Source organism: Capra hircus, chromosome 11 (genome assembly GCF_001704415.2).
Source record: "Capra hircus breed San Clemente chromosome 11, ASM170441v1, whole genome shotgun sequence".
NCBI classification, from domain to species: domain Eukaryota; kingdom Metazoa; phylum Chordata; class Mammalia; order Artiodactyla; family Bovidae; genus Capra; species Capra hircus.
Window position 1 is genome coordinate 43,225,446 of NC_030818.1, and position 24,716 is coordinate 43,250,161.

The window sequence follows — 24,716 nt, forward strand, 5'->3', positions numbered from 1 at the left end:
TTAATCCCTAGGTCGGGAAGTTCCCCTGAAGAAGGAAATGATGGCCCATTCCAATATTTTTGCTTGGGAAATCCCATGGACAGACGAGCCTGGCAGGCTACATATAGTCCATGAGGTGCAAAAGAGTTGGACACCACTTAGGAACTAAACAACAACAATTCATTATAATCCCCACCAACTAGTTACCAATCATCTTTACAGTAATACACTGTTTTTTCCCAGGATAAGTCCTAACAAAAATAACTATTCACATTTATTGTTGTTTTTAGTCTATCCATTACCTTGTCTTGTAATCTTCCTTTTTTTCTAATTAAATTTATCCCGCACAAGTGAAATAGTTTCACTTTTCAGATGTGGGCTGTATCTTTGATACAAGGGTTCAGCAAGTTTTAAAAAAATATTTATTTATTTATTTGGTTGCACTGGGTCTTAGCTGCAACACGTGAATTGTGATATGTGGGATCTAATTACCTGACCAGGGATGGAACTTGGGCCCCCTGCAAAGGGAGCGCAGAGTCATAGTCACAGGACCACCAGAGAAGTCCTAGCAAGTTTTTAAAATAGTGAAAGAGTTTTCAAAAAAGCCTTTCAAGGGTGAGATAATATAAACCTATGGCTTACTCATGTGACAAATACAAATAGCTCTGGAAATAAATACAAACATGCGTTCCTGTTAGTGAGGAGGTTTAAATAAGTTAAGTCTTTGGAAAATAAAAATAAAACGAATTCAAAATTGTGTAGTGTTACTAAATCTCCTAAGATCTAGCTTGTGATTTCACAGATGGGAGTGGTTTTAGAACTCTGGGGTCCTGCACCTGGGAGAGATTTTCTGTCTGGCTCCAAACTCTTCTGCAAGCAAACATTATTGTGTTCTATTAAGAAGCACCTAAAGTCAATCAGTTTCTGGAGGTGAAATATAAGAAAATACATGCAAAAATATTTTCCATTCCTATTTGTCTCTCATTCTCCTAATGGATTCTTAAACATTATGTTTAGTTCATTCACATAGCCCTGACGTTTGGGGTGGTAAGGGTAAATACAAGTCTAAAATGATTACACTGAAAAATCTGCCTAGCGACAAAAAGAACAGAAAACATTTTCCCCTCTTTTCATTTAGCAATGCTTTTAGAAAAAAAAGGAAACTGTTAACGAATTCTGTACACCTTTTAAAAAGCCAAATAAGCTTCTTGCAGGTTTTGCACCCCCTTAAGATCTTTCTTGGGGGTCTTGGAGCTATCCCTTTGAAATCTGAACATCAAGGAAGATGGGGCCCTGGCTACCGATCTCTGGGAGTTTCAACCTCGAGTTTTAGCTCCAAGATGTAATTCCGATTATTTTCCCTTGGGAGAAAGACAACAGGCATTGTAGTTGATTGCATCTATCTGATGATATAAACGAGTGAGATTTCCTTTTTCTCTTTGCGGTCTCTTAAGTGCATCACAATATGGTTTAAGGCTTATGCTAATCATAAAACTGTTACATTGTTTTCCATATTTTGTGGAAAGGATGCTTTGGTTGGGGGTGGTGACAGGAGAGTTGATTTTTAATTATTTCCCAACTGGGGCCTCCAGTTTGGGCACTTGTATGGCTGATAGCTCCCATTGCCCCTCCATACTTATTTTAAACGGTAAAGGAAAGTGGAAAGAGCACGGAGTTCTGGAGTCCGAAACCTTGAGTTTAAACTGTTCTTTTTTACTAGCATGCTGATGTACAGGCAAGTTACTTCTCTGAACCCTGATTGCCTCATCTATAAAATGAGGATAATAATACATTATAAAGGGGGTAACTAAACTGACACATACAAAATTCTTTATACAGGAAGGAAACAAAAGTTATCCTAGATTCTGATGCTACACGTTCGTCCTTTCCTTGTGAGTCTGTCAAATCCCAATGGGGTGTCCACTTCATTAACTTGGAGCACTGAGTAACGAGGAAACGAACTCACACTGCGGACCTTACTAGCTTGAAAAGTTTTTTAGTTTATCAAGTACGTTAACAGAGCCCTCACAAAGGAGACGTTGCAAAGGGATATCAGACTGCGGGGGTCCCCGTATGCAAATACCTGAATTACAGGCTCACCGAGGCCGCGGCAGCTTCCGCACTTCCCCTCGAGGGCGCTCCGGGACGCCCGCGCTGCGCCGCCCGCCGGTCCGGGGGCGGAGATTTGCATGTGCGACAGAAGGAAGAGGGGGAACCACCCAACGAAAACCCCGACCGTCGTTCTCCCTAGCCTGGGAGGGCCGGCCCCGAAGTGCTCGCGGGCGGGCAGCCGGCCCTTCTCGACGTCACCGCACCCTCCCACCCCTCCTGAACTTTAAACCACGCGCCCAAGAACATCCTGGAGGAGGGGGATTTCTCGGGGACCGGCGGCTTTCGCACGCTCGGGGCCGTCACTCCCCGGCTCCCAGCGTTCCCTACGTTCCCGCAGAGGCAGCTTCCCCGACCGGTTCCCGAGCCCACCCGGGATTCAGGAGGCGGGTGGGTGGGCGGGGCATGGGCGGGACTGGGCCCGGCAGCGGTGGGCGGACGCGCGCGCGCAGGTCCCAGGACGCTCCGCCCCCGCCCCGGGGTACGGAGGTGAGGGATCCTACGTCAGTCTCTGGAAGTCCCCCTCCCGCTGGGCTGTCCGCCTCTCAGGCAGACCTGCGCTCCCCCTTCTGGCTTCTGCCACCTGGACGAGCGACGCCGGGTGACCGGAGCGCGAGGATTAAGCGGGTGGGAAGGTGTGAGCCGCAAACCCAGAGGAGGGCGGGAAGGAGGAGGAGGAGGCCCCGGGGGTGGTCAGGGGGACTGGGGATCCCGCCAGCAGAGGTCCCTGGGCGGCCCGACTGACTGACGGGCTGAGTGACTGTAGCGGCCTCCGGTCCGGACGCTCGGAGCGGGGCGGCGCTGTGAGCGGAGCCATGGCCTCAGGTGAGTGTTCCCGGCGCGGGCTACCGACGGCCGGGCGTGGGCAGGGTCCCGGACGGCGGGGAGCGAAGGAGTGCGTCCGAGGGTCTAACTACTCAGGGTTTCGGGGGCCCAGTTTTGGTTATGTCTCATTCTGTTTTTAAAATCGCCTCTGGTAAGTTTGTCAGCCTTTTAAAAGTGACCTGGTTCAGGGTTTGCGTGCGAAATCGAAGTCACGCTCTGTAACTTGATGCCATTGTAATAGCCGGAACCTTAGACCTTCCAGAAGACTTTCTTTTTGGATTAAGGAAGTAATAAGAATCTAAATAAAGGAGGACGAAAGAGTTCCCGTATTTTTAAATTGATTTAAGTTTAAATGGTGGTGTTTCGTTTTAGAATAGGAATGAGGAACCTTCGGTCTCAGGAGAGCTTATCTTTTTTTAAGTTCAGTTTCATCAGTTGCCAAGAGGTGATCGCAGTTGTGCTGACAGTTGGACAAATGTGACGCGCCTTTAAAAATCACCAGTGGTATTTTAACAAGTCTTAAGTGGAAATGTTGCTTCAACAAGTGGATCATTTTTACTGTAAAGTGCGTACTTTTTAATTTATGGAGCAGAAATCGAGTTTTGTTCTCTTTTGTTGGAAGGAAGGGGAAAAGAGGATTTTTAGGATCCCCGTGCTTTAAAGTAACGGGTGAGAATGAAAACTTTCTGTCACTTACGTGAATACTTATTTGTAGACAGTAAATGCGGGGATCTCTTGCTTTACCTAGAAACTGCTTAAAGGATGCGGGAGGGAGCCTCCCCATCCAGCTGTGGTTTAGGTTAGCCTGCAACCTAAGGGTTACTAAGTCAAGTAGGCTGCTTTGGAGTGGGACCTTCACAGGAGTCTGTCACGGTTCTTGGAGGCAACTTCCCTGCAAGCGTGAGCAGAGGCGAGGAGGCCTGAAGTGTGGATTAACGCTGTGCCAGAGGCTGAAGGCAACAGGAGGCTGAAGAAGGAGGCTTGTTTATGTTTGACCTGCATCCTCCCAACACCCTGGTTCAGTGACCCGCAGTAGAAAACTGAGGACTACCAGAGAAGAGGAAGTAGAAAGCATAAAGGACTTTTTTTTTAAAAAAGGGTTGAGCAGAACAAAGAGGTAGCTACTGCTCTAGGCCAAAAAGGAAATTGGGGTGGTTCACATGACATTTGATTTCAGTTTGTCTGTGGTTTTCTGTGAGAATACAAATGTAGTTTAAAATATTTCAACTTTCTCTTTAGCCACTTCAGTGACCCTAAACTTTCGGATAATCTTGTAAATTCATAAATTCAGACCATGTTGAGATTAAAAGTGCAAAGATGATTGAAACACTTGGCTAATTTATTGACTCTCAGAAGGATTTTGTATGAAAGTTAAAGAATGGTTAGCATAATAAAGTAAACAGAAAAATCAGCCTTCTGGTAATTTAACCAAACTTTGTTGATATATGGTGTGAATGTAACACTTGTAATCCATTCAAAAGAGAGAAAGAAGAATTAGCCATTTATATGGACTATTGTAAGACCCACATCATTTAAAAATGTGGTACAATTTAAACTTGTTTAAAACTGACATTTGTTTTTGTCTCAGTGAGAGGACTGATTTCCTAAATTGAGGGGGGAAAATTTTAAAGGGTAATTATCACCCTCCCCTTTTCTGGAATTATATTAAAATGACACTATTTAAAATGTAACAAGTTATTTAAATTGTAATTCTGTTGTTTGAAAACTACTAAGGAAAAATCTGGGTGTACTTTCCTTAATCATTTGTAAAAATCTTAGAGAAAAAGATTTACAAAATTAGAAGCTCCCATCCTGTTTTGAAACAGTAATTTAAGCAAAAGAGTAACTGAAAAAAACTTCTGCTTAGTTTACCATTGTCTAGTTTATAGTTTGTAGTACAGAGTATAAAAACCTCAGAAAGTATTTTTATTGATTACCAAGCATTTAAGACTGTTTCTTCATTTCTCACCGGATGTTATATGTAAATAGGTGTCTGTAGTTGAATATATGGTCTGTATAATATGACAGTAACATCATAATCTCATAAATAAAATTATATAAGTACTATGAATAACTGGGACTATATGTATGATTCTAAATTTTGTTCAGTTAAATTGTCATATTTAGGATTTCACAGCTCGAGTTCTATTAAGCTGTCTTGATTACTTTTTTTTTTAATTACACCTTGATTCCGTTCTTTTGACACAATTAATTAGGATAGGCATTAAAAAAAAGTTCTCAATCCCATCCAAGGTATACATAAGCAGTCCTTACTCTTGTATATTTATGATTCTAGTCTGTTTTAAGGTAAATAAAATTAGCTATTTTTTGGTCTGAATTTAAAGCTTCTCCTTATTCCAGTAGAAGGTGCAAATGTTTTTGTGTGCTTTGTTTACTAATAAATAGTACTGTCTTTGGTAAAATATGTATTAAAATTTAGATAATTTATTTTTATTTACAGTTTTAAAAATTATTATTTTTTAAATTGGAATATAGTTGATTTATAGTGTTGTTTTAGTTTCATGTGTACAGCATAGTGACTGGGTTTTTTTTGCAGATTATATTCCATTATATGTTGTTACAAGATACTGTATATAATTCCCTGTGCTGTACAGTATATCCTTGTTGCTTATCTATTTTGTATATAGTATATTCAGTTTTCTTTAGTATCATTCTGCTACATCATGTAATAGGAAGTACACGAAGAAATTATATCTGCAGACCCACTGCTTATCACCTTTGTAGTGTAAATTTCAAGAGAACTCTTTTGAGTAAGGAGGAAAAATCAGTGTATGACACAATCTTTGATGATAAAACTGGATGCTGAAATTGGTAGTTAAAGAAAATGCTTTTTTTGTATAAAAAACTAAACACATAAACATGAAGGCTGCTTCAGAAGTGCAGTATGTGAAAATGTCAAGATAACAGTATTATAAAGGAATTAGGGTGATATATGATAGACATAGAGTGAAGAGAATGAGCTAGTGAAATGACTGGGGAGGAATCAGAGGAGAGTCATAATTAGGAACACCTGGGGTGTGTGTAGTATCTTTCTCAAATGTAATTTGAGGGACTCATAATTTCCTTTTATTCCATCTTTCCCTCAGCTGTGTTTTCTGCAAATGATTGGGTTTGTAGACCCAAATAATTGCACGGAGTATATGTATGGTAAAAAATTATTTGTTTGGTTCATATTTAAATGGGCATCCTATAATTTTTATATTTAAATATGGCAGTCTTAATTGCCCAGATGATTTGGTCCTGCCGTATATTTTTGATTTAGTTTCTCTAGTTTATTTCATCCTGGAAGTTATATTTTTTTCAAGACTTATTCCTCCACTCCATACCCCAACAGCAGTGGATTCTCTAGCAGTAGGATCTCTTTGCCAGATTTTTTTACGTCTCTTATTTAGTTTATGGTACATATATAATCAAGTATTCTTCTGCACATCCCTTATTTGGATTCTTAAAGCCCAGATGAGAGAGTTAATCTGATATATTGGAGTAAACCTGGACTTCAGGTTGGTTTTTATTCTAGTTCTGCCCCTCTGTGATTTGAAAATGGGTCTAACTATGCAATCTTAATAGGAGCAAATGAGGTAATATATGCCCATAAATGTTAGTTTTCTTCTGTAGTGGAGCTGTTTTGGGACTCAGAACTCTAAGAAATAGGTGCTATTAGGCACATTTGGCATTTAATATTGTTTAAGTAACCTAACAATTATAGAATTTTATGAAACATTAAGTTTTCATAAAAATAGACTAACCAGATGCTAGATAGAAAATATACCTTTTAAGAATATGTAAGAATTCCTATTTACTTGTAAATATGTTGAAGTGGTTCTGTATGTATTTAAACTAGGGAAGTAGAAGTTGACAGTGATCTTTGGAGGCCATCTCCTTGGTCCACTTAAATGATAGCATTCTGAAGAAAAAAGTAAATAAAAAATTGTTTAGGAAATAAACCACATGTCCTTTTGGTAATTTGATTGATATAACTTACCCACCTATCCTTTGTCTGATTTCTTCTGCATCTTCTGTGTTAGTCTCCTTCTGACCTTATGGGAAGAGTCTTGAGTTTTCTTTGCCCTTTTGTTAATTGGATGTAATGTCATCTATGTAGGAAATGGTATCTCTAAATTTTTATCATAATTGGGAAGAAATGGAAAAACTCACCTGTGTCTTGAGGTGAAGAAAGAGCAGCATAATTCAGTTGGGTTCCTAGGTTTGAGGAAAGAATAATAGGTCTTTTCTTTTTTCTCCAAAGTGAGTAGAGGTGATATTTGGAAAATTATATATTGTTAGCTCCATTTGCTCCTTTGAGTCTACAGCAGTCTGTTATCCAGTCCTTCAGTGAACGAGATGCAGTCTCTAGTCAGTTACTCAAAATTGTGGTGTGTCACGTTGGCATGCTGTCCTGGGAGAAATGTTACTGATGGTAGTTACAATAACTAATTTTGTAAAAGGTATATTTTAAATAAATCAGTGTAATTGAAGGCTGTCTCTATAATAGTACTTTTTCTCTTGCTTGCTTTTGGGTAAAATGTTTGAGAGAGGGAGAGAGTTAACAGGTAGTCAGAATTCCTGTGCCTAGTTTATCCATCACCTGGCTCATCCTTGTACGTGAATTTGGGGATTGCTTCTCTAGGTGTGTACCTTGTGGTTTCCGCCTCTTTATGTTTTAGGGCAGTGGTTCTTAATCAGGAGTGTGTTCAAATTGCTTGGAAGGTTTTTTCCACAAATAGGTCCAGGCTTTAGATTGATTTCTATTTCAGTTCAGCAGATCTCAGGTGTGGTCAGGGTATGTATTTTTTTAAAAAGCTACCTATATGATTCTGATATATAGTCCCAATATGAACTCTGTTCTAGGAATTTTGTTGGATCCAAATAGGATCCAACAAGATGCATTCTTTTCTTAAACTAGGTTGCATTTATTTTAGCTCATTTGCTGTATCAGTTACTGTGACTTTATCTCCAGCTATTTTTATACTTGTTGTTCTGTTAAATTTGATGTCCCCCCCCCCTCAGGATCCCAGCTGTCATATTTACTAATATCATTCATAATTTCTTTTTCTTATAACTTCATATAGTTCTGAACTTTAGTTTTATCGACTGTGAAATGGGATAATATTTACTGTCCTGTTTTTATGAGATTAAGAGGATCAAATGAGAAGTGTCTTAAAATTAAGAGTGTTTTAATTACTGCAATAAACATTTTTTTCACTGTTCAACTAATGCTGGTTCCCAGTGCTACCTGTAAAGTTTTAGTTAATAATCTGCCTGTCTGACAATTGATCATCCATTTTTAACTTTTATTTCAGTATACTTTACTTTTTTCTTTTCTTTAATGTACTTTCTTTTTTTAATCTTAAAAAATCAAGTAGTACTCTTTCTTGCCTAAGTGCAAATAAAAACATAAATATATCTTTCAAACATTTTGGCTGTATTTCAGATATTGTTCTAGTCTGCATTAGCATTTTACAGTATGATTAAAAATTTAGGAGTCAGTCCCAGCTTTGCAGAATATTGGTTAAAGAAAAGGACAGTGATCTACTTGCTTAGAACCAGTTTTGAAGACATTTTTATTGAGATAATCATAGTTAAGAGTACTCATTTTCTCTACAATTCCCTAATTTATGTTTTACTGTCTTCCACTCCATAAATGATTGCATTGCACCACTTTTTATCTTCAGGAAGGATAGCGCTTTAAAACAGGGTACTGAGGAAGGAAGTCACTGATACACTGTACAGAGGCATGATATAAATGATTTATAAGTGGGAAGCTTTTTTAAGTTATAAACATAAAGAAATTAGAATATGAGTAGATATGAGGAGTATGAAGGTATAGTGATTTTAGCACTTACAAACAACATTTTTCCTAGTCAGTTCAGTTCAGTCACGCAGTCGTGTCCGACTCTTTGCGACCCCATGGACTGAAGCACGCCAGGCCTCCCTGTCCATCACCAACTGCCAGAGTTTACCCAAACTCATGTCATTGAGTCAGTGATGCCATCAACCATCTCATCCTCTGTCGTCCCCTTCTCCTCCCGCCTTCAATCTTTCCCAGCATCAGGGTCTTTTCAAATGAGTCAGTTCTTCGCATCAGGTGGCCAAAGTATTGGAGTTTCACCTTCACAATCAGTCCTTCTAGTGAACATCCAGAACTGATCTCTTTTAGGATGGACTGGCTGGATCTCCTTGCAGTCCAAGGGACTCTCAAGAGTCTTCTCCAACACCACAGTTCAAAAACATCAATTCTTCGACACTCAGCTTTTTTTATAGTCCAACTCTCACATCCATACATGACCACTGGAAAAGCCATAGCCTTGACTAGACAGACCTTTGCTGGCAAAGTAAGTCTCTGCTTTTGAATATGCTGTCTAGGTTGGTCATAACTTTCCTTCCAAGGAGCAAGCGTCTTTTAATTTCCTGGCTGCAATCACCATGTGCAGTGATTTTGGAGCCCCCCAAAATAAAGTCAGCCACTGTTTCCCCATCTATTTCCCATGAAGTGATGGGACCAGATGCCATGATCTTTGTTTTCTGAATGTTGAGCTTTAAGCCAACTTTTTCACTCTCCTCTTTCACTTTCATCAAGAGGCTCTTTAGTTCTTCACTTTCTTCCGTAAGGGTGGTGTCATCTGCTTATCTGAGGTTATTTATGTTTCTCCTGGCAATCTTGATTCCAGCTTGTGCTTCTTCCAGCCCAGCGTTTCTCATGATATACTATGCATTTATTTTTCCTAGTAGTAGAACCTAATAAGGAAAATCCAAATAATTATTAATATAGTCCTTCAATGTTTGCGTGATTTACACAAACAAAACAAGATCTCCAGATTTTCAGTCATTCATTCCACAGATATTTCCTGAATATCTGTGCAAGACACTGAGGAGTAAGGCACAATTCCTGCCTTCAGGTAGCTTGAAGAAATAAAACAAATAGCTTTTTTTTTTTTTTTTAAGAAGAAATAAAACAGTAAGTCTTCCCTCATAGTTATTTGCAATAATTGCCATAAACAAAATGCTGCAGTAGTTTAGAGCAGGAGATTATTTCCAGCTAGGGGAATGGAGAATATTACAATAGACTCTGATTGTCAGACTTTTACCATTAAAGAGCTTCTGCAACAGAGAGAGTTCAGGGGTTTTAAAAGTACTTGATATTATATGATAACTAATATATGTCATTCTTAGTATTCAAACATCTTTTAAAAATATTTTATTTAATGTTTCAACAACTGTTTTTCTGTTCTCTTGTCCACAAACTGTTTTCTTAAACACACTTTCTAGTTTAAGGAAGTTTTGTGTAACCAATGAAAAATATTTGAATGCTCACTTTAAGCCTAGCACTTCTATTCACACTCCTCCCTTAAAAGTTAGCCACTTACCATTAATGATGTCATTCTGTATCAACTTCCCACTAAGACACCTTTAAGTAAGCAGTGGGCAGGGATTTATTTGACCTTTAGTTCAACCACATAGATGATTTAAGATATTACTTAAAAAATACTGTTGAGTATTTTGAACTTCATTTTGAGAGGAAAATGTACTTTCTTTTAAATACTCCTACAAGGATATGCAAGTATGTGAAATATTTGAAACTGAAATGTGAATTTGATTATTTGAAATATATGAGGATATATATAAGGATGTGAAATTGTTTTTTTTAAATTAATTTTTATTGGAGCATAGTTGATTTACAATGTTGTGTTTCTCTTGTACAGCAAAGTGAGTCATACATATATATATATACATGTATAAATATATATATATGTACACACACACGTATATCCACTCTTATTAGATTCTTTTCTCATACAGGTCATTACAGAGTATTGAGTATGTTCCGTGTGCTGTGCAGTAGGTTCTTATTAGTTATCTGTTTTATATATAGTACTGTATAGATGTCAATTTCAGTCTCCCGATTTATCCCTCCCAAGGGTATGAAATTGAAATACTCATCTGTATGCCTTACATTTTTCAGTAAAATTGAAATAAGTATTATAAATTTGATTAGCTTAAAGTCACTTTTCTCTGGCTCCTTGTGTTTAGAGTAAACAGATAGACAGTAAATTCAAGCACAAAGAATCTAAACCAAACAATAGAATTAAAGATGCCAGTAATACTTAGAAAATATGGAGCCATCAGCGATACTTTCTGTTAACCCTAATGTTCATTGTCACCAAGTACTGTCAATTTTGTCTTGTAAATAATCCTTGATTCCTATTATCACTACCAAATTTCGCATATACCCTTATCATCTCCCACATTGCTGTAACAGCCTCTAAACTGATCACCTTGCTTTCTCTTTTTTCAGTCTGTCTACTGCCACCAGAATTCTTACTTTACAATGTCAGTCTGATCATGTGATTCCCCTGCATAAAACCATTAATTCATTTTCTGTCACTCAGAGTGAAATCCCAATCCCCAGATGTACTCTGGTTCTGGTTTTCTTTCTAAGGGTAGAAGTGTATCTCAGCTCCATTGGGGCTGTCGTGTGATTCTTTAGCTCGTTTTTTCTGTGCCACCGCCTTTGAACACCCTCTTCCCTTTCCCTCGAAATGCCTGCCTTTCTTCCTTCCTCCTCCTAACTCCCCACCCAGTATTTCAGTAACTTTTGTTTTCCTTGACATAGGATAGGCTTTCCTGACTCTTTTGCTCTTATTATCATTTTATGCAGAATTTTGTTAGCATAAACAAAATTTTTTTTTTATTCCCTCCTCTATAGTCTAACAGTTCGTGTTGTTTGCCACATTGTTCTGTAAGATCCTTGAAAGTAGCAGTTGTTATACTGTCATGGTACCACTATAAATTACTGCTTTCAATAAAGCATCTAGAATAAGAATAAACCATTTATTGAATATTTGTTATATGCCTGACACTTGGTAAGAAACATGTTATCCCTGATCTTCACAACACCCTATGTGATAGGTGTTATTGTTATTATGTCCGTTTTATAGAGGAGGAAACTTAAGAGATATTTCCAGTGTCTTCAATGTTAGGAAGTGGCTGAGTTGGACTCAAAAGGCCTCTTCCCCATACTGCACTGATAAGACCCACTGTGTTACCCTTTCTGAAGATTTGCTTGCATCCTAACAGAGGATAAGCCTTTAGTTAAATAAATGGATATCTAACTGTGGGAATTTAGAAATCACTAAACTGATCGAGGCAGGGGTTTTTTTGGGGGTTGTGGTTTTTGATTTGGGGTTTTTTCATGGAAGACATCTTTATACCCCCGAAATAAAGATGCATTGCTAATATCCTACTTGTAAGCACACTGGTGTGCTTTATTTAACTGTCATTTCAATGATTTGGATAATAAGAGGGGATAAAGGTTTTAGACAACTTTATTGGCATATAACTAATGTACACTGTTTATAGAGTATGCAATTTGATAACTTTTGACATATTTATACAATTTTGAGATCAACACAGTCAAGTAATTAACATGTCTATTGTCCTCCAAAGTTCCTCATCCACTCCACATCCCTATGCTTAGGCAACCAGTGATCGGCTTTCTTTCATTATAGATTAGTTTACATATTCTAGAGTTTTATATAAATGGAATCATAACACATAAAATTATGTGCACTTTTGATTTGACTTCTTTCACTGAACATATTTACATATTTATCCACATTGTTGGGTATGTCAGTAGTTCATTCTAAAGGTATATTTTGAATTACATTCGTTACAGAAAGTAAATAATTATTTTCCTTTATAGTGTCTTATACTTTAGAGGGATTGACTGAAAATTCTTTTGAACCTAAGTCCCTTCTGGAAGTTGTTTTGATGTACTATGTGTAAGTCCTTAAGAGTCCAATGGAGATATTAGAAAAATTTAACATTTCCTTCTGCATTTTTATTTTCAATGAACAGTCTTAGTACACTGTTAAGATAAGCCTAATGTAAAATCAAGCAAAGTCACTTTTGGAATATAATATTGTACTTCTGAAGACTATCTTCTTGACACTTCTTGGAGAATTTTGGGGGAAAACCCTTCTGTTTGGTCTCATGTAAGTGGGTATCTCTGAAGTGGTTATCACAGAACTTCATGGTAGCATTAGTTATAGATATTAAACGATAAAGTGCTAGCCAGTAAATATGATTTGAATGACTTGTGTTTACACAGTAAGGGATTGCAGTTTGAATGAGAGAGGAGTGTCTTCAACACCCAGTCTTGGATAATTGCATTTCAACCTTGTTATTTAGTAGAGAGGGAACATTTTTTAGACTACTGTTTTCTAAAAAGCAAAATGGTTAAAATCCATTATTATTTTGATTGTAATTTCACTCTTCCCCCTTTTAAAATTTCCAGGTGGGGTTAACACACGTATAGAGATAATTGAGCAACCCAGGCAAAGGGGAATGCGTTTTAGATACAAATGTGAAGGGCGATCAGCAGGCAGCATTCCAGGGGAGCACAGCACAGACAACAACAGAACATACCCATCCATCCAGGTAACAGAATGCTCCTGTGTGTGTGTATGCCTCTTAGTTGCTTCATACTTTAGCTACAGCAATTATTTAAAGATCCAGCTTCTTCACAGTGATCTCCACCAGCTTTTCTTTTCTTTTTTTTCCCCTCTTTTTTCTTTTTAATTAATCCCTAGTGGAGAGCATGCTTGGGACATTTCTTAAGTACAGTGTGGACTCTTCATTCCAGCAGATAGTTATACTTGTGTGTTACTCTAAGTGATATCCAGTGGTTAGTGTACATTGGCAACTTTTGGATGATTATCCCTTTCGTGGGACAAAAAGCTAATGAGGAAAAAGCTTTCTCTCCTTCCAGAGGTGGGCAGAATTGTTCTGGAGTTTAAAAACATGTATTTGGGAGCTGACTTAGAATTCTTCCTGCAGTCAGTTGGCTAATCTAGGGGCTATGGATAAAGAAAACATTTTTGTCTTTTTTTCCTTATCTTTATTGCTTGTCCCTGATACTCTGGGTTGCCTTGACTTTGAAATATTGTCACTTTTTAAATACAGTGTTTTCATGTTAGCATAAAATTTGAAAGTAATTTTGTAATCCAGAATGACTTTGGTAATATACTGTATTTATAAACTATGCTATGTTTATATTTGTATATAAATTTTCTTCCATTTTTAATGATTTTTTTATTCTTTAAATGACAGTTTAAAACCTTAATGGCAGAGTGCATTTTGAAAAGCATTATTTAATGTTTTATCAGTAGATTTTAAGCTACTGTTTTATAACTACATTATTTACAAAATTTACTCTATTGGACTTTAAGAAAATGCTAAGTTATATAACAAACCAGTAGCAAAATTACATATTGAATTCCAAATTCCAATCTTTTTATCACATTTTTTGTTAGCAATGTAGATTTGAGTTATCTAAGTCTTTTTTTTAATATTAAAATGGGAGAGATGTTACTAAAAAGTAAATAAGAAAACAGTAATCCTTTCCTATAAGAGCAATTTTTAACTCTTCTCCATAATTCAGCTTATTCTATATAGTCTCTTAAATATTTCTATGATCTGTATCCTTGCCATAACAACATGTTCTGAACAGCTTTGCAGCTTGAGTTCTACATTAGCCTACCTTTCACTTTTTTGTTTTTTTGGCTGCAGTACACTGCTTCCAGGATCTTAGTTCCCCAACCATGGATCAAATCTGTGCCCCTTGCAGTGGAAGCTCAGAATCCTAACCACCAGACTGCCAGGGAATTTCCAACCTTATACTCTTAAATTTTTACTTTCTCTTTTATTCAGAAAGTCAATAAATACTTTCTGATTACTGTTCAAATTAAGTTTAAATTCAGAGTTCAGGATTTTAATGCCCTTTTACCTGTGAAGCCACCCGTTTTTACTTAACTGCCTTGCTCCCTTGTATGCTGTTTTTTTTTTTTTATGTTTCCTGCTTTGTGCTTACAAATTTGCTAGCTTCCAAAGTAAATACTAACTCCTTCCCACAAGCTCCTCCTTCCTCTCCCATGTTTAACTCTTCTCTTCATTCTCAGTGTTCTGTGTGAAAACTTAATTTTGCAAAACTCAGCTTGATTTATTGCCTATTATACAGTGAACATTTGGGATATGCTTACTGATTAACAAATATTTTTGTGAAATGAAATGTCATGTATTAAGTTACTTAAGTGATCATATTTATGTACTATCATTTCCATTGTGGCTTAAATATATACTTTGAAGGGATGTTATGGTATGGCATGGCAATGGTATGGCAGTGAATATAGCAGCATGGCATTCAGTGACTCAGCACCTTAGAATTTCCTCATCCACTGTGATACTATTTTAGTATACTTTGACTTGTTTTCAAAGGAAAATAAGCAAAATCAGATGATATAAACAGTTGAAATTAGGGCACAAAATGATATACCAAGGAACTGAGAGGTAAATTTTTCCCTACTGGTATCCTCTGGAAAGTTTCATGCATACTGCAGTTACCAGTCAGTTGTAGTTTATCCAGTGCTAACTATATGATGTAAATTGAACTATTTAGTATAAATTCTGGTACTGATGTAAATTTTATAATTCAGTTGTTGGTGAGACATATTTATGGATCACATATTTAATTTCCCCCCTTTTCAGATTTTGAACTATTATGGAAAAGGAAAAGTGAGAATTACATTAGTAACAAAGAATGACCCATATAAACCTCATCCTCATGATTTAGTAGGAAAAGACTGCAGAGATGGCTACTATGAAGCAGAATTTGGGCAAGAACGCAGACCTTTGTTGTAAGTACATAGTCACAGACATTTTTAGGAATAGTATAAGAATAGGATTCTCCTGTTTCCTATCTATGTACCTCTGTTACTTTTTGGCAGAATAAATCAATTCCTCACTGTACTTCTATTTACTGTAGTATATATTTGCATTCTCTTATCATTTACATTAGAACTACCCTTTCATTTTTTATTAGTAGAAGCCCATGATGGTAGTAAGGAGTACTTCTTTATTGTAACTAAAAGTAAACATAAACTTATTTTATGCTGCAATTTTCTTTCTTAGTTTGAACAATTTATGAAAGGATTTCTCTAACTTAAAAATTGTCAGATGTGAAAAAATCACCTGGAAAACTGGGATTTTTATTTAAAAAAGGCAGTATATCATTAACATACAACAATAGCTTTAAAATTTAAAATAGATATATAGTACTTTGTGTGTGAGGCTGCTGGGTTCATTTTCATCCTATTGGTGAAAGTGTAAATAAATAAAATCTTTCTGGTAGGCACTATAATTTCAGCAAAGCCTGAAATTATATGAATGTCTCTTGAACCAGCAATTCTACTTCTAGGAATTTATCTTGAGGAAATAATCTAATTAAGCATGTTCAGAAACTTAGCTGTAATGATGTTCATTGAAGCTTTGTAATGGCAAAAAGTTAGAAGCAATCCGGATTATAAAACAGAGGGAGATTAGTTAAACTGGTACCTCCATGCAGTGAACTCCTGTGTAGCCTTAAAAATAACACTGCAAAAATGTCTTTGTATAGAAAGATGTTCCCAATATTTAGATAAATAAAAGAAGGCTTTACAATGAAGTGTGATAAATAATTTAAAAATTTTTAATTTTATATTGGAGTATCATTGATCAACAATGTTGTGTTAGTTTTTCAAAGTAAGTGTGTACATATACATGATAGTTTAAACACTAAGATGTTGATAGCAGCTGTCTCTGGGTAGGAAGAATTGTGGGGTTTTATGTGCTTCTTTTAACTGATACTCATTTTATAATTCTTTTTGTAATGAACATGTATTGCTTGTGAGAAAAAAATGAAACCGATTGCAAGAGGAAAAGATTAGTAGCCTCCTTAAATACAAGTAGTAACCATTTAGAAAATATACTTTAGTAACAGCACAAAGCATAAACTATCTGGTTGTACAAACTTGGCAAGGAATACTTCCTATTTGTATTATTTCACCTCCCAATGTTTTACATTGTAGATTATTGACTTATTGAAACATAATTACTCCTTGTTTTCTGAGAACAGACTCTTCTGTTTTACTTCTTATTTCTCTGGCTCTTCTTTGTCAGCCTTCAGTTCAGTTCAGTTCAGTTGCTCAGTCGTATCCGACTCTTTGCGACCCCATGAATCGCAGCACGCCAGGCCTCCCTGTCCATCACCAACTCCTGGAGTTTACCCAAACTCACGTCCAGCGAAGTCGGTGATGCCATCTAGCCATCTCATCCTCTGTCGTCCCCTTCTCCTCCTGCCCCCAATCCCTCCCAGCATCAGGGTCTTTTCCAGTGAGTCAGCTCTTTGCATCAGGTGGCCAGAGTATTGGAGTTTCAGCTTCAGCATCAGTCCTTCCAGTGAACACCCAGGACTGATCTTTAGGTATAGGCAGTTAGATTTTTGGGCTACCTCATTTGTGTCCAGTGATGCCCAATAATGCCTTTACGGCAGCCATGAAATTAAAAGACGCTTACTCCTTGGAAGGAAAGTTATGACCAACCTAGACAGCATGTTAAAAAGCAGAGACATTACTTTGTCAACAAAGGTCCGTCTAGTCAAGGCTGTGGTTTTTCCAATGGTCATGTATGGATCTGAGAGTTGGACTATAAAGAGGGCTGAGCGCAGAAGAATTGATGCTTTTGAACCGTGGTGTTGGAGAAGACTCTTGAGAGTTCCTTGGACTGCAAGGAGATCCAACCAGTCCATCCTAAGGGAAATCGGTCCTGGGTGTTCATTGGAAGGACTGGTGTTAAAGCTGAAACTCCATTATATTGGCCACTTGATGTGAAGAGCTGACTCATTTGAAAAGACCCTGATATTGGGAAAGATTGAAGGCAGGAGGAGAAGGGGTCAACAGAGGATGAGATGGTTAGATGGCATCACTGACTCAGTGGTGATGAAAACTGTTGGTGATGGACAGGGAGGCCTGGCGTGCTGTGGTTCATGGGGTCACAAAGAGTTGGACACCACTGAGCAACTGTACTGAAGTGAACTGAACCTTGCCCCTCAATCCAGAATCCTGTTAAGGATCATACATTGTATTTAGGTGTCATGCTTATTTAGTCTCCTTTAACTTAGAATATTTTCTCAACTGTGTTGGTTTTTCATGACATTAACATTTTTGAAGAATATTATTTGTTTTGAAGAATGTTATTCAACGTGGGTTAGTCTGAGTGGTTGCTCATGATTGTGTTCATGTTAACATGAAATATTTTGGATGAGAAATCTACAGAGGTGATGCTGTATTGTTCTCAAAGTAACACTTCAGGAGATGGTGATACTAGTTTTTTCCATTGGTGATATTAATTGGCATTCTATTGTAAAGAAAAACTTACCCATATTCCCCTGCCTCAGTTGAAAAAATACCAGTATAGACTCATGGATTCTTTTTTTGACAGATAATTTGGTTGATTTATTTTTGTTTGTGCTGGGTCTTCGTTGCTCACAGGCTTTCTCTATTTGCAGAGAGCAGGGGCTACTCTCTAGTTGTGATGTGTGGGCATCGCTTGTTGTGGGGCACAGGTTATAGGGTTCACTCGCTTCAGTAGTTGCAGCTCCCTGGGCTCTGGGGCATAGGCTCAGTAGTTGTGGCACACAGGCTTAGTTGCTCCATGGCATGTGAGATCCTCCCAGATCAGAGATCTAACCTGTGTCTCCTGCATTGACAGGCAGATTTTGAGCCACCAGGGAAGTCCAGACTCATGGATTCTTATACTCAACGCATTATAATTGAATGCTAATCTATTACTAGCATTATTATTCTGATTTTCACATTGACACAGATTTGACCAACGCAAGTCCTTTCAGTGGAGAAGGAAGTGGCATCCCACTCAAGTATTCTTGCCTAGAGAATTCCATGGACAGAGGAACCTGGCAGGCTATAGTCCATGGGGTTGCAGAAAGTCAAACAGGACTGAGCGACTAACCAGCACGCACAAGCCCCTTCAAACTGTTTACACCTGCTCTAGACTCCGAGCTCCATGAGAGGAGGGATTGTATATTCCCATTACTCATCACAGTCCTTGGTACATAGTAGGAACTCCAGAACTTGTTGAATGAATATGAATGAATGAATAATTGACTCAGATAATCTCTGTCATCTTGGTTTCCTTATGTCAAAATTTATGTGTGAGTAGCACTCAAATAGGATTATTCAGATGAAACTATCAAGTAATGTGTAAATATCTTAAAACAAAGAGTCCTTTAAAATCTTTTGTCAAAGAAAAAGTGAGACCCAACCTAAGAATCTTTCAAATAAGTGGAATACTTTTGAAGAGAAATATGGTTTTAGGGTTCAAGAAAGGATTACAAGTTCAAGATTTATTTTTTAATTATTGGAGGCAGAAGAAGGAAGTGCTAAAGATATTTTAGGTGTTAAAAATCACAAGGGTGGTAAATATGAAAAGCATGAACAGTAAGACAACAGAGCATAGAGGGGGCAAACACGGCAAGTGACCCCCTGTTGCCAAGGGCCATGTGAAGTTTGAGCAAATAGTAATGTTATTATAACCAAGTTTTGCTTCTTTATTCACACCCACCCAATTTTAATGATGTCATGGTTTTTCCATGTGGGAACAAGTATGACTAGTGGTGGTAGGGGAGTTCCCCCCACCATCATCTGTACTACACATATGCAAATTGGTAGTATTTGTAGCTGTTGAGAAATTTTCCATAAATGACATTTTGAAACTCTGGTTAAATATTATTTAGTTTTAAATATCTGTCTAATGAAAAAAAATACATAGTTTGATGCTTTCTTATGATAAATGATTATTTTAACTTCATGTGATAAGGCATAAAACATATTCCACTGCTGTTAGTAGTGAAGTCATTTGTAGTCAGAAACCAGATGTCTGTGGAGTGGAGAGGCTGAAGTATAAGAGGACTAGCAGGCACTGCAGCCAACTGGAAAACCCTGTGTGAATGGGTCTGCAGGTACTTAGCTCCAGGCAGGTGTTTCTGTGCCAGTCTATTGTTGCCTTTAAAATATTCAAGAGAAAGCAGGAATGTTTATATGCATTTACCTGAGTTTTAAATGTTGGTAGTCTGCACACATTTTAAAAACATGTAGTCAGCATTTTTATGAGCTCAGCAAAACTATACATGTAGGTGTCAGCCTGTGGGTAACTTTTTATAAGTTTTGTTTTATATTATCAAATGTACAGATTCTGTTGATTTGATTATGAATTTTTTGGGGAGGTGAATTTTAGCTTTTTGGTGTTGCTTTCCAATTAATCTTTGTCTACTTTGATATATTTGATGCAGGAATGTTAGTAACATATAACTGTAAAACACTGTATATAAAAGTACTATAGTATATATTACTTTTAACAGTTCTCTTAGAAATATAACCCCATTTTTTATCCTCACATCTTTGTCATAGGAATTGGAAATGTATTTCATGCTTTTAATATCTCCATCTGACATTATGATGACTCCTCAGTGTTGGATATATGCTTGATTTTTGCAGTATTCTTTAGTAAAATCTCATTTGTGTGTCCCTGTGTTAGCTCTTGAAAGTTTTGTGTTTCCCTTCTAGTTTTCAAAATTTGGGTATTCGATGTGTGAAAAAAAAAGAAGTAAAAGAAGCTATTATTTCAAGAATAAGGGCAGGAATCAATCCTTTCAATGGTGAGTATGTTTGATTTAATTATTTCTATTATTTGGATATTTAGTTATTTGTGTTAAGTGATTTCTATTTGTATCTTTAACCTGTGTTTTAAAAGCTGTCTTAAGTTCTGTGTTCACTTACATACTTGTCTTACACAGTATCTGAGGAATGAAATACGTTTAAAATGCTTCAGTGTTGAAAAAAATTTCTTACGCAGACAAGGCTTTGTGAATTGTTTTCTGTAGTTTTCTGTAATAAAACCTCAAAAATATTCTGATTCTCTTTGATTATGGCTTTCCTTTTGCCATACCAGCAGACAATTTATACTCCCCTTACTGAATATTGAATAGGCACTGTGGTTATGAGGTATTGGAATGCATTTAACTCAAGGCATATTCAATGGTGAAGTAGTTTAGGAATAGTAGTATAGAAATAGTAGAGGCCATGTAAAATATCTTCATAGTGTATTTATTTAGTGGATTTACTAGAAATTCACTGTGAATGGATTTTATTGGGAATGGCACTGTCTGGTGTAGCACCTGGTAACTGTGCCACAATTGCTACAGTAAAGGTGAGGGCTGCTTACACCCTGCACCACGGTAGTCTCCTTTGTAAAGTCATCTGCAGTCACTTAAATATGCATAATTCAGGTATTGAACAGCTATACAATTTTCAAAGAATAGATTTCTTTGTCATATTTAAAATATGCTTATAGTGTTGGTTTGTGTTTTTCTCAGATGTTTAAAAATAATTTAAGTGATATGATAATTTAAGAAATATGCTCATAGATAAGTAGTGTTTTGTGAATTATAAGGTCTATATCTCTTTTCTCTAGATCTTTATTTTTCATACTATTTAGTATAATGCTAAAAGCAAAAGTCCCTTTCTTCCTCTTCAGTATTACTCACTGTAAGAGACTACTGTTAAATTCGATGAAAATTTTTCTAGAATTTCCTTTTTACATGTGTCATGTATTTATACATTCTTAAATATAAATGGAATCATGTTATACTTCCTAATCTACTGTTTCTTTCTTTTCACTCAGGAATATATCTTAAATAACTTTCCATATCAGTACTTATAAATCTATTTTGCTTTTTAACAGTATTCTGTGGCTTAGTTAGGCTTTAATTTGTTGATCTTGTTATCTATTAATAAACATTTAAGTTATTTTCAATTTACTAAAAAGGCTCAATTGAATATATACTTTGAACTCTCGTGTGATGCTTTTTCCTTAAATTGATTATGTTCCACTTCCTTATTTATAAAGTGGAGATAATTATAGCACCTACCTCATAGGTTGTTATAAGAATTAAATGAAGTAAAATATGTGAAGCACTTATCATGTACTAGGAACTATTCTAAGTGACGTATAAGTACATGCTATTAACACCAAGGCTTGTTCTGGATTGGTAAAAAGAAAACAATTATTTCAGCAGTGGCCCATCTGCCATTCTGCATTTTCCTTTTTAATACCCTTTCCACTGGAGTTCAGAAGATTTGGGTTTGAATTCCAGCTCTGCCCCTGCTATATACTGTGTGACATAGGAAAGTTAAGTAACCAAAGCTTTGTTTTTCTTTGCTGTAAAGCAGTGCTGTAATGATAAAATAAAATAGTGTACATGAGCTACTTAACATTTACTCCTTGACATACAAATAATACTTAGTAACTGGTAGCTATTATTTATAATCTCCTTGTTTTATACTACATTATGCCTATTTCATACTGTGTCTAGACTAGATGGCCTCTTTAATTTAAAAGTTGGCCTTTTACTTTAGCAATGAAGCAGAATTTTAAATAAACATACTTTGACCCAAGCATTTTCTACTTTTGAAATTTATCCTAAGGAAACAATACCTGGTAGAGCTAAGATTTGAAAACAGTTACCTTGGCTTTCAGGTGCATGATTTTATCTCAACTATACTTTATAACTCCCTGCCCTCATTAAAATAATCTTAGAACAATGCTTTAGCATATTACTATGATTAAAAAGTTCCAGTGGTTCCTTTAATAGTCTAAAAATTAAATGGCCTTAAATTGGAAATTTTCTACATGTAGCTCCAACATATGTTTCCTACCTTCTCTTCCACTGTTAACTCTATTCCAGAAAAACTGTTTTGTTCACTTACCCTGACCAGTTCTCAGTCAACCTTCTCTGTTCTCACCACCATTGGTCTTGATCACCCTACAGGCAGTTTGTACATTCTACGTCCAGAAATACTCTTGTGAAACCAGTATCAATCATTTCAGAATTGTGCTTATTATCCTTCAGTGGCTCCACATCATCTTCACCAGTGACTCTCAATTTGAATGTGCTTAGCACCCTCTTAGTACTTGCTAAAAATGTAGAATCCAGGCCACATTTTCCCCTAATTTGATAGTCTGGTGTGGGGCCTTGAGTGCTGCATTTTAAAAAAACATCTAGATCCATGTTTCTTAACTACAACTCACATTAAGAAATAGATTTTATTTCTCTACTCAATAGATACACACATAGATTTTTTAAAAAAGCAATATTGTTACTTCATGTAATATACTGTCTAATCTATTCCTTTCCATTTTATTGTATTTTTTAAATAGAAAAAGCATGTCCAACCCAGTAAATTAATTTTATGACCAGTGGCCCTGAACTCTTAGTACACGCAATACGCCCTCCATCTGTTCTGTTCGGTTCCATTTCTTTTTTTTTTTTTTTTTAAGAAGAAGCTTAGTTAACCCACTAAATTAATTTTAGAACTCAGTTCAGTTCAGTTCAGTCGCTCAGTCGTGTCTGACTCTTTGCGACCCCATGAATTGCAGCACATCAGGCCTCCCTGTCCATCACCAACTCCCGGAGTTCACTCAAACTCATGTGCATCGAGTTGGTGATGCCATCCAGTCATCTCATCCTCTGTCGTCCCCTTCTCCTCCTGCCCCCAATCCCTCCCAGCATCAGAGTCTTTTCCAGTGAGTCAACTCTTCGCATGAGGTGGCCAAAGTACTGGAGTTTCAGCTTTAGCATCATTCCTTCCAAAGTAATCCCAGGGCTGATCTCCTTTAGAATGGACTGGTTGGATCTCCTTGCAATCCAAGGGACTCTCAAGAGTCTTCTCCAACACCACAGTTCAAAAGCATCAATTCTTCTGTGCTCAGCTTTCTTCACAGTTCAACTCTCACATCCATACATGACCGCAGGAAAAACCATGGCCTTGACTAGACGGACCTTTGTTGGCAAAGTAATGTCTCTGCTTTTGAATATGCTATCTAGATTGGTCATAACTTTTCTTCCAAGGAGTAAGCGTCTTTTAATTTCATGGCTGCAGTCACCATCTGCAGTGATTTTGGAGCCCCCCAAAATAGTCTGACACTGTTTCCGCTGTTTCCCCATCTATTTCCCATGAAGTGATGGGACCAGATGCCATGATCTTCGTTTTCTGAATGTTGAGCTTTAAGCCAACTTTTTCACTTTCCTCTTTCACTTTCATCAAGAGGCTTTTTAGTTCCTTTTCACTTTCTGCCATAAGGGTGGTGTCATCTGCATCTCTGTGGTTATTGATATTTCTCCCGGCAGTCTTGATTCCAGCTTGTGCTTCTTCCGGGCCAGCGTTTCTCATGATGTACTCTACTGGGTCTCAAAGTACAATTCAAAAATTTCTGCCCTAGATGATTCTAATGCTGGTAATCGATGGACCATACTTTGAGGAACTCTGATATACTGGCTAGATTGAGTTTCTCAAGCATAGCATTTAAAGCCCTTTATATTCTGATCCTTGTTTTCCATTCCAGCATCATCTCTAGGTATCATCTTTTGCCTCTGTGTTCTTCTGTTTGCAGTTCCTTGCATGAAATGCTTTAATCTGTCTGGTAAATTCTTTCTGCTGATCCCTCAAATTTAAGGGACCCTTCTTTCATGCTTTCTGTGACCTTCTTGGAGCGAAGTTATCTGTTTCCCCAAAGTGCTGTTTATATTTCTAACACTGTTTGCTATAAATTTATTTATATGTTTCTCCCTCACAAAATTGTGAGACTCTGAAAGGTAGGAACCGTTCTTCTGTGCATCTCTGGTACCTGGACCAGTGTCAGATACACAGAAGAAACATAATTAAAATATGTTGACAGAATAAATAAATAACTGAATGAACATGCATTGTTTGTACTTGTCTACTAAAAATACTCAAATTGCTTTCCTTTGCTTTCCTTATCTGAAATGCCTTTTCAGTTCTCTTGAGCCCAAAGTCCTATCCCCTTAATTATACCATTCACTTAGCAATTGATCA

At 37.0% G+C, this 24,716-nt stretch overlaps 1 protein-coding gene across 1 annotated transcript in view; it reads left to right on the forward strand.

Annotated features, from left to right (window-relative positions):
• The window catches only part of REL (REL proto-oncogene, NF-kB subunit), a 37,320-nt gene continuing 15,277 nt past the window's right edge, over positions 2,674–24,716 (forward strand). The window contains exons 1-4 of the mRNA XM_005686634.3: positions 2,674–2,913; positions 13,229–13,371; positions 15,478–15,626; positions 20,388–20,479. Of these exons, the coding sequence (XP_005686691.1) occupies positions 2,904–2,913; positions 13,229–13,371; positions 15,478–15,626; positions 20,388–20,479 (394 nt within the window). The 5' untranslated portion in view covers positions 2,674–2,903. The remainder of the gene's footprint in view (positions 2,914–13,228; positions 13,372–15,477; positions 15,627–20,387; positions 20,480–24,716) is intronic.